This window comes from Gavia stellata, chromosome 2, assembly GCF_030936135.1.
Source record: "Gavia stellata isolate bGavSte3 chromosome 2, bGavSte3.hap2, whole genome shotgun sequence".
In the NCBI taxonomy this organism is placed as follows: Eukaryota; Metazoa; Chordata; class Aves; order Gaviiformes; family Gaviidae; genus Gavia; species Gavia stellata.
Genome location: NC_082595.1, coordinates 20041082 through 20052199, shown reverse-complemented (window position 1 = coordinate 20052199; position 11118 = coordinate 20041082). Strand labels below are relative to the sequence as shown.

Genomic DNA, 11118 nt, shown 5'->3' with positions numbered 1-11118 from the left:
GGCCATCATGCTCTCCCAATTCTGATTCCTCCTAAAGACTTTTCTTAGGCAAAGATGTAGAAACTAATCCTTTTACTGAACGTGCCCAAGGTACCAACAGTTCGTTATATATCTCTCCTACTCTATTACATGTGAATCCATTTTGTAGACCTCAGTGTCATTGGGCCAGGGACTGCGCTTTGTGTCTTGCTCCTGGGGAAGTGGGAAAGGCAGAAATAGGGAAAAAAGAGCATAAGCATTGCAAAACAAGAAGGATTTTCATGTTCTCATTTTAATGATTAAGACCAAATTAACACCACCTGAGCAGTAAGAGTGAAGAAGCATTTCCCCAACACACTGCAGAAGTTCTGTGAAACAAATCAACCTTATTTTGGAAAAAAAGAAGGTATTTTAATATTTAAACTAGTTGTTTGTAATTCTTAAACAGGAAGAGAGACTCTTGATGACTCAACTTTATCACGTTTCACCATTTTCTAGAAAAGGGCCAAGGAACAGCTACTGCATTAAAGAATATAAACAGGATTGCCAGAAACATTTCTTAGCTTTCATACAAAGTTGCGGGCAATGGCCAATACTTTGGAGAACTCTCCTTCTTTCCGTCGCAGGATATAGGGTATTGGTGTTTTTATTCTAGTCCCTGTTGGATTTCCATTGTCTTCTATGAGTACCACATTGTTGGAATCAAATCTAGGCGTCATGGGGGCAGCAGGCATCTTGTGCCCTACAATCAAAGCCTTCTTCTTTTCTCCTTTGATAGCCAGAAGGATCGTATCTCCTACTTTGCCAACTCCGGTCTTGTTATACACGTGGATACATTTTGGTGGCCTGTGGTATGGTGTGTTCCCCAAGGTGCTGTTGTCCACCACTCGCACGCGGGTGAGTTTCTGTATTGCTCGGCATGCTCCAGTGATACTAGCAAAAGACAGGAAAGAATGAGAGACACATCTCCTCAATAATCCTTGGGGAGCAAGGACAAAGCCAGCACAGGATCTTGTCATTACACAAACCACTCGGAAGGCGCCAGCAACAAATACATACCATATGGGTGACACATTGACTGCATTCAATGTGCTCTTTGAAAGCCAGATGCTACTTTGGGCTTTACACACTCTTCACTAAATGTCAAACATAAATCAACCATTCTACTCTGAAACGCAACTAAAAGATGGCGTGAAGGGTGGCTTGCATTTACTGGGCTTTTTAGCAACTGCAGATGATTCCATTCAACTTCAATTTACAAGCAAAAAAATGTGCTTGCTTCTGCTACAAACAGCCTACAGGAAGCTAAGACTCAAGTCTTTCAATCTTGCACACAGTCCCCAGCAGTAAGGACTTTTCTGACCAATCTTCTTTTCACTGAAGTGTATGAGGATCTCCCATCTTACTCTGTTCTCAGCGAGATGTCTGAGGTCCTGCTGTGGCTGTGCTAAGCTGCCACCAACTCGAATCTAACAGATCATCACCTTCCCCATGTGGGAGGAACCCAGAGGGACGCAGTCTCTTCTGTATCTGTTTGCTCTGTGGGATTACCAGGAGTAAGAAACAACAGAAATAAACTGCACGACCCTAAGTTGTTAGCTCTGACTCTGAATATGCTTGGGAACAGCAGGAATAAACTGAGAAATAATTCAACCTTCCTTACAGGAATGGCTATTCTTTTATCCAGTAAGCTCAAATTCAAGTAATTTGTTGCTTCTCTTCAAAGAACACCTAAACAGAGACCATCGAAAAAGCAGGAAGATTCTTTCTACTGCTAAACAACTGCTTTGCAGTAAGGTGCTAGAAACATGCTGGCCAGACAGCTGCAGGAATGCCAAGCTCAAATAGACAGCATATGGAATCAACCTAACTGTTCACCTTGTTTTGCAGAGCAGAAGCAAGTATTGTAAATAAAGACCAATGGGGACCATCAGCCCTTCTTGAAGACAAAGGACCTGTATTTGCAATGCTGCCTAGAAGAGCAAGCCATCCCCTGCATGTCAAACACAGTGTGGATGGACATCAGTTGAAGCACACATTTTTACATGCAGTAAGGGAAGGCCGGCTGGGTCAGTCTGCATTAGTCTCACTGCTCCAGAAGTCAAGCACTGCCTTTCAAGATTTGTTTCCTGCAGCAGAGGCCTACCCCAGCTTTCCCCTACAAAAGAACAGCTCTCTTCTCTCTCAGAAGTCACTCACCTCTGCAAGCAGCCACCCTCTCTCATCCCATCCCCTGGCAGGGACTGTGGTATACCACACTCTATCCTCTGCCAGCCGGCTGTAGCTGAACAGCAGGGAAGGCAGAAGGAAGGAGGCTGGAAAGGGACAAGAGTGTTGTCACAGGAAGGAGAAGGGGAAACCTAGGTGGGACCAAGTCCACAACACAGCAGTAGCAAACAGCTGTAAGTGCGATTGCCCAGGTACCACTAGACAAGAGTAACTGCACAGGGAGGACTTTTTCTTTCCCCTATTTCCTTCATTTCCACCACAGTCTTGGAGCAAAACCCCACCACAACCAAAGCAGGCCCACCACTTTCCCCATTAAGACTGCTACCATCCTGCAGTAGCGCTGCCTCACTTCCGTGGACTTGGCCTCCCTCTTGCTGTCAGCATATAAGCGCATATATATATATCCTTTAAATGTCTACTGGCCAATGCTCTCATGCAGCCCATTTACAGAGAAAGCCAGTAAGACTTAGATACCTCCTCAAGATAGCTGGGACTATCACACATCTAGCCCTAAGCATTGTCTTAATCCCCTCTCTAGACCACAGTCATGGGAATGACTATTCTCACCCTATAAACAGAAGCCCTGACCCTTCAAAGAGCTATACGCTAGAGATTCCCCATACCTGCACCAAGTGTACTGTGGGATTAGGCTCTAACTTTGTGCAAGGCATTGTAAAACATGAGGTCCATAAATTTAAGAAGCTTTAAATGCCTTGAGCCTGGAACAAGGACCTAAAGAAAAATAACAAAATGGACACTGTTAAGGTACAAGGCAGTAATTTTTAAGGTTACTTTTGTTCTAAGTAACTGAAGTGATAAACTCTGGAATAATTTTAAACATGTAATTGGGTTTGCATCAGCAGGGGCTAGCTGTTGCTTTTTTGCACTTGGCTGAGAAACACAGGCACTTTCAACTTCTGCTTGCAGGCCCTTGCATCACCCTCAAAGGCCTAAAAGCCTCCTCACATGCACATGAAAATGCAGAGTTCAGACCACATTCAGACTGCCAGGAAGCTGTATTGGTTGCTGTGTTTGGGCTCACTTTACAATCTGTGAAGAGACAACTGTGAGGTGTTTTTTTAATTATATTATCCTGTTTGAATTACAAATACTGTAACTTATGCTTGACCTACTTAACAGCATCTTTTTCAATCAGCAAACTCTCCCAAGAAAACAAAAGCAAAAGCAAGATTTCAAAATTACCTGAAGTGTCGCTGGATCACTGTGCTGCTTAGATGGGTTAAAGATAAACCCAATCGCCTATTCAAGAGAGCCATTTAGTTTCTGGTAACTCGCCCTGTGTAAGAAACAAGAGAATTATAAACTCTAGAAACTGTACAGAATTTGGTTTGCTTCCTTTTCCTTATGTGAATCACAAACTAGAGCCTCAGCACCTCTTCAGACGCTGCAATCCACAGCACACGGAGTGCTAACAGCATCCGCAGCATGCCACAAAGCAGATCAACAACCCCTGCCTGAATTCAGCAGACAATGTAATTCAGATGCGTGTACTACAAAGCTGGATTCAGTATCGCTGCACTGCAGTTTCCTGTGCACAGAGGTAAGGGTCCTTCTGCATGCACTGTGAATCATGTAACAAGCAGTTTTGAGAATTTTGGATGTTAACTAACTTAGGGGTGCAGTGACCAGTAAAATCTACCACAGTTACTTGTATAAGCTACCAATGTTAGCTATAAAACCAAACAAAAAGCCAGAGATACTTTGCAGCCTGGCATCAGAGCTTCAAGAAACAATTTGCTACACAAGAAACAAGATAAAGCTCCACTGCTGAGGGCATGCTCCCTCTTAGCATATACAAAGTGTTCAGCATCCTTTGTTTAGAGACCAGAATCACACCTCTGCCAATCTCACCCTGTTAAAGCTGCCTAGATGAAACAGTTTCCTGTAACTTTATGGTGCTCACTCAACCCAAATCAAAACACTACCCCTACTGCAGCAAAGCTGGGTTACAAGGGTGACCTCTGACTGAGTTCACCACACCTCTTCCCTGACTATATCTATGGCAGTTCCCTAACCTCATTCTGTCAGACTGATGGGGACCAGCTTGCACACGCAATCACAAAGGCTTATCTGAACCCGGGTCACTTTGCCAGACGTCGGTTAGGGAGCGATGACCCAGGCAGTTATGCCAGCAGAGCCAAGCGAAGGGAGAGAACAACATGGACCTAGAGCCAGTCTTCTTTCAGGCCAGCTCAGGTACAGCTAAGACTTTCCATCTGACTGCAACTACCGCTGTGTGACACTGCTTGCTTAGACTTTGGCGGTGTAATCAACACATGCTCCGGTTCTCTCCTTTCTACAGTAAACATTAAAAATACATTGACCTCTTATCTCCCTTTGCCATTTCTGATGAGCTTAGGCCCAAAGGGTTGCAGTACATTGTAAGGCCGTTTTCTTAACTTTTATTTAAAAAACAAAGCTGACCTAACTTCTCTAGGGGACAAAAAATACCCACAGAGCCTTCCAACAGATGATGTCACAGCTGTTCTTCTACAACCAAGTAAAGCCCAGGCTAAATCTTCACTCTCTTTATTGTTTTTATTTTTCCTCAGTGTGTTTGCTTACTTTGGGATGTATGTATTTTTTTAGGGTTTGTGGTTGTCCTAGAGAGCAAGCATTATGCGACAGGGGGATGAGAAGTACCGGAGATGTGCACCACAGCAATTTTGTAGCAGCGCTCCTTGAGCAAAGCACACATTCTCAAATATGCGGCAACCTATCTCACCTGTCACACGGGCAGGTTTGGAACACAGATCAGCAACAGCCAAAGCTAACATTCATTTGCTAAACAAAGCCACTTTTCAGTGGGGTAGAAGATCTCCAAATGAGTTCAGAGCTTCCCTTCAGAGCTCACCTGCACTGTTCCCTCTCTGAAATGAGATTCCAAAAAGGCTGTTTCTGCCACAGCTCCTTACCTAACTGTGTGATCCTTACAAAAACACGGCCCTGCAGTATTTACAGTGCTGCTGTCAATCAAGGTCCAATTACCTGGGCCTTGCTGTCGCTAGGATTTCTAAGCAAGTTTAACTACGTTGCCTTGCTGTAAGCCCACACCTCGCGTTGACAGGGACGACAGCCTGTGTCCTGTTCTGCGCTTGGGTGTACTGTTTCCCCATGTGAAACTCAAGCCCAGCGGGTAATATTGTTCCTACTTCCTCCAGAATTGCACCGAGGCCTTGGATCCCTCTAGAAGACCCAAACAAGCAGCAGCGAGTCAGTCTCTCTGTTGTCTTTGGGGGATATTTCCCAGGGAGTCCAGCTGTCTTCCCCTAGCAGGCATGGTGGCCTCAGTGGCAGGAGAGGATGGGCCTGCTCATCCTTACCACTACATGAGACAGGTAGGAGAGGTACCCTCATGGCAGGGCAGGTACGAGCGCACGCCCTGCCCTCTGTCAGAGGAACAGCCATGTCACAACCAGCATAGCTAGATGTGCTCAAGGCCGCATGTCAGAGTCCCAAAGCGCTGCCTAAACTCTGAACTCACTCCCCGCTTCTGGAAGGAGTCACTGTTTGTTTCTACCCTGTGGCAGCAGTGAAGGTTTGAAGTTACAAAACTACCAGCAGAAGCACCAACAGCGTTAAGTGTCCAAGGACTGTTTATTTTTCCAGATGACTCAGTACCCCCTTCTTTGCTAAGAATTATTCCTCGGCACATTAAGATGTGTCACAAGCTAAGAAACTTCGTATGATTGATTATTTGGTATGAAGCATCCTGTTAGGAACTGAGTAAACAGGGGGGATGCTTCCAATTACCAGGAAGGTTCAGGGTGGAGGGAAGAGAAAAATGCATCTGTGGCATGGAGTACAGCATTCAAGGGTGCGAGTGGGTTCATGAAGAGTGAATCACATCTTCAGCTATCGTAACATGCCAGCTTCCCTCCTAGAAACAAACAGCCAATAGTTTGCGTCTGTCTCCAGGTGCTCCTCAACCAGACCCAGTCCCAACTTGCTCCCTCTGCAGCTGTGAACTTGACCTCCTCTGCCCTCAGTTCTTCCCTCTGTGGAGTGGCTAGTTACTAAACTCTAAAGGGCACAGAAGCCACCCACTCTGTCACGCTGGATGCTGTCACACGAATGCTCCAAGTTGGTGCCAAAGTTGAAGAGCTGCTACAAAGCGATGACAGCTATTGGCCCCAGCGCACCCAGCACCTCTCTCCTTCCCAGCACTGATGTTGCCTCACAGCAGCAAGCCTTAAAGGCTCAGGGGAGGCTGCACTTAGCACAGGCACAGGGAACGCACGTGACCCGAGTTTGCTTCTGAAGGTGGCTCTCCCCAGGTCATCAGGTTTCAGTGCTCAGAGGTGTATGGGAAGAGTACCCCCATAACCATCAAGCACAGGAAAATTCGCAGGAATTCCCAGAAGTCTGCTGTTGGTATTGCTCAACTAATACAAGAGTGCACCCTACAATACCCTGGATGGGCAAAACACCACCGCTGCTTAGTACTTAGTCACTAATACACTCCTGACCAAGGAATTATCTTGGAAGGGACTTTTGGAGGTCATCTAGTCCACTCTCCTGCCCAAGCAGAATTGATTTCCAAGTTGTTCATGCTAGGCAAGAGCAGTATTTAAATGGACACTATCCTAAAATGAAAGGCCCAATACAAAGACAACTATTGATACAATGTCGGCCACACATAGCTGCACCAAAGCAGTGATAAAGAACCATGCAGAGAAACCTCTCTCCCAGTTCCTACCCTGCTGCCCCTAAATTCTAGCAGTGGCTCTATCTCATGGTTAGAGAGACTAATTTCTTAAAACCAGAATCTTAGAGACGCTTTGCTTCTCTCCGTTCCACATACCTGTTAAAAGTTAGCACAGACCTCAGAGAGTGTTTGGAGTAAGATTCAGAAAGGGGGGAGAAGTTTATTAATCAAATATTCCCTAAAATGACCCAATTTCTACTTCACTGAATAAGTCTCAGCACACAATAACCTGCTGTAGCAAACACTCCCTTCTCGAGGGCCCTTCAGCCATACCCCATTCAATGCAACGGACCCTCATCAAATTCCAACACCGCACAACAAAGAAACTCTTCACCAGTTATTTACCCACTGCACCATTTTCAAGTGCCATATTAAAGCTACCACCTTCAACATTTTTCCTTGAGATTAAAGAACTAACTTATATTTACTGCAATCTTGAGTGGTTTTTGGATGGAGGAATTCTGGAAAATTTCATCCCAGCCAACAGAAGCGGACCACATACAATATTTTCGTCAAACGCATGCAAACACGGGAGAAGACCACCTCAGGGAGCTGACAGAAAGCAAGGACATCTTCCAGATAAGGACGACAGGATTACATACTCACCTTGAACCAACATCAGGGCACACACTACCAAGAAAGGAAGCCCTGTGTCCCCCCAACACACATTTCTATCACCACCCTTATGCTGGCTCCAGCATTCATGTAAATCGGCCACAGTTTTTAGCTATATCAGTTCCCTGATCCAACCCATCCCGCAGCCACATGAATGCTGGTGCGAGGCAATGTGGCAAAACACAAGACTGGGACTTCTACTTTCACTGCCAACCCAGACTTAGATTGTGACAGTATCTCTGCAGAAACACCGGGAAGTTTGGACAAGAAAAGGGTCTCTAACTTCAGCAAAAATACTGATGTGCTTCATAAGAATGGTCTGTATGAATCTGCACTATTAACACAGCCATGGCAGCACTAAAAAGGTCTGCGTCTGAACACTTAAGAGGCCAGTACAATGGCTCTGACCAAGTTTTTATCAGTGGTGTATAGGCTAAAACCCAGTCAAGGTGCCGCTCTTACCCTGCCTGGATCCTAGAGTAAACGTACTTTTAAATAGTGCTGTTACCTAGCAATCCAGTATTACCTTCCTTTTTAAGCACAAGTTTGGGAAATGACACCTGCTCGCTATATTCCCAAGATCTGTAGTTCCACAACCATTCAGCTATTTCTTTACCTTCTTTCTGCTAGTAACTCATCCATACAAACAGGCCCCAAGGAAAGAAAACCAATGGATGTTGCAAAGCAAATGCTGAGGCCTACTACCCAAAGTTTGCTGCCAAATATACAAAATAAAACAGGGAATAATTTTCTTCACTTTACTAGTAGTAACCTGATCTGCACAGTCAAACACTGGGGGCCAACATCCCCTTTATTCTTCTAAGAGACCAAAATAGACATGCTCCAGGCACCATGAAGATTTGAACTGCATCTGTCATCCATCATTAAAACACAGGAAATAAATCCAAGACAATATGCACGATGCAAATACCAAAACCCCTACTCTGCCACTGCAGGTTTATTTATAGACCGTCTGCCAGGGTGAGCTACAAGAGCCAACTGTGAACTACGGGACTCAATCCATTCACAGCTCTCCTCATAAAGGAAACAATGTGATTAAGGGCTTGTGTGTGTTAAAAATACACAAGATATTCATTACCAAGACATAATTGGTTTTACATTAATGACAGCCAGAAAGGCCAGGATTCACAAAAAGGAATTAAGTCTTTTTGAATTCCGTTTATGAATAGGATTAGCTATTAAACAGGATATTAATTGATCCAAGTTACCAACAGAAACTCACTACAGGTACATCTGTTAACAACTTTGAAGCAAAACACAATAACCTCATTTTCCAGATAACAATCAAGAAAGGCAGATTAAAAAAGAGCTGAATATATTTAATAGAAAACATTTTTGACATTTTAAGTATCCAGAAGTCCCAACTCTAAGGTACTTATGGCTTTTATCATTCTAGTATTCGACCACCTTAAACCATTCTATATATTCATATTCACAGTACTGTATTAAAATAGGAAGGGATTATTCCCAGTGGACCAGCAGGAAATTAAGATACAGAGAGAACAACTTCCTGTCTGAGGTCAAAGGAAAGGAGCGGTAGAGCACGTATCTAATTCCAGAAGCTCTGTTCTGGTATGGTCTGTGGGGCTGGAGGTGAAGCCCAGTGAGGTCCTGCCTTGTCCATGTCTTTTAGAATTCCACATGAATTCAGAGAACTGCCCACACTCTCATAACTTAATGCTGCTATCACCTCTCAAATGTATCTTTACTACTTCTAAAAGTACTGCGGTCTCAGGAACAGGACAATAGGTGGCAAGCCACAAGATCAGATTCTGTTCCCAGCCCTGACCTGGGTGACCAGGTCCCAATCAGCAAGGTGCGATCGCAACCCAGATAGCAGTAACCGCACTGGGGGGAGCTGTGGCAGGGAGAAGGACAAAAACAAGAAGGAAGAGAAGGTGGGGAGCTTTCAGGAACCACTGACCTAGTCTAGCTGTTCACAGAAAAAAGAACGGTAGTGGCTCCAGGCCTTCCTGATAAAGCTACACCACAAAAGGATGCCTAATACAGACAGAATTCAAGCTCAAGAGAAACCTGACCTGGAGACAAAGGCACACTGATGCCGCAAGGCAGCACAGAGCTACCTGCAGTTTTGCTGGAATAAGCCTCGCTTCTCACTCAAAAACTTCCCTTAACTTAGTTTCTCTCCTTCCGAACAAGACCCTCCCAGGTCAGCTTGAAGAACTCTCGAACCAGACAAGTGAACACAGCTCAGATGAGCATCTGTGCTCTGCTTTTAAAAAGGCTGTCTGCTCGTCTGCTTTTACTACAAGAAGTAAGTCTTTCATGCTTATAAGAAACCTGTCATGCTGTGTTCTTCCCCAAATTGCCTCCCCTTACTCACCGGACCTCCAAAGGAGTTTTCTGGAGAATAACCAGCAAAGCACAGACCAGCGCCCACACTTCCTGAGTCCCCATGACACACATGAGTAAATGCCATGCTTGTCAGGACACAGGAATTTTGGTCCAACTTCGCTGCGTGACTACTCATACCCACACAAGCCTAATCCCGGCAGCACAGCCACACATGAACTCTGAAGCAAAGAAACACTCTGAAAGACACATGTGCAGCAGTGTCAGAATAGTGTTTTCCTCCTCCCCCAGACCAGACCGTTAGTGCACAGGCTGAAGCTCAGTGGGAGCAGAGTCTGTCAGAAAGGCAAGATGCTGCCGGTCACCCCATCTGCAGTGCTCTGCGCGCAGGCAACACAAAGGCTCCAGGCTCCGCACAGCCCAGGCTCTGTCTCCCAGTTGCTTTCACAAGATGTCACAACTATCTGCCCTCCTGCATGCCACCCAAACTCGGCCCCCGTGCTGTCCCTGAGGCCAGCATTTCTCAGTCTTTCAGAGCAGCAACCCATGCTCAGGGTTTATACATTTCAAGCCCCATGCACTGAGCATCATCGACGCCTGCAAATGGCTCCCTATGAGGGAGGGGCAGCAGGGCCGGTACCTGGGGGAAGGAGGACCCGGACAGCCCAGGCGCCGCAGGGCCCACAGGTGAGCAGGGCAGCCCCACACGCACTGCGGCCTGCTCTCGCCCAGCCCCAGCGCCGGGGGGCCGAGGGGGGCCGCCCGCGCCCCCAGCGGCTCAGCCACGAGGCCGAGCGAGGGCCCGGCGCCGGCTCCGGGAGAAAGCCAGCACCCAGGGAGCAGACTGGCCCGGCGGCGGGCCAAGGCCGCCCGCAGCCCGCCGGGTCCACAGGCCACGGCCGGCCCCGCCCGGGAGGCCTAAGGCCCCACGACGGCAGTGCAACAACTCAGGGGCGGGGCGCCCGCTGCCGCACGACTGACCCTACCCGGTGTCCTGTCCGCTCCGCTCCGCTCCCCACCGCCCCGGCCCGCCGCCGCTCCCGGGGCCGCCTCTGCACCCCCCCGCCCGCACGGAGCGCAAGCCCCAGACCCCCGCACGGCCCCCGCCACCGCGCACCTCCAAGGGGACCGCGGGCCTTCCGCCCGCAGGCCCACGCGCATGCGCAGCGCTGCCACCCGCGGGCGCTGCCACCCGCGGGCCCCGCCCACCGCTGTGCAGGGCCGGCGCCTCA

General features: G+C 47.2%; 1 protein-coding gene across 2 annotated transcripts; it reads right to left on the bottom strand.

Annotated features, from left to right (window-relative positions):
* Positions 1-252: 252 nt before the first annotated feature.
* Positions 253-11047, bottom strand: MRPL14 (mitochondrial ribosomal protein L14). Of its 2 annotated transcripts, XM_059835548.1 has the most exons (3): positions 11004-11042; positions 3412-3505; positions 253-912 (listed from the first exon to the last, which is right to left on the bottom strand). In XM_059835548.1, the coding sequence occupies exons 2-3, from the start codon at positions 3483-3485 to the stop codon at positions 546-548; spliced, it is 441 nt and encodes a 146-aa protein (XP_059691531.1). In that variant the 5' UTR covers positions 3486-3505; positions 11004-11042; the 3' UTR covers positions 253-545. The 2 variants fall into 2 exon arrangements, with proteins under 2 accessions (XP_059691531.1, XP_059691532.1); XM_059835549.1 differs by lacking the exon at positions 3412-3505 and having other exon boundaries at positions 11004-11047.
* Positions 11048-11118: the final 71 nt, after the last annotated feature.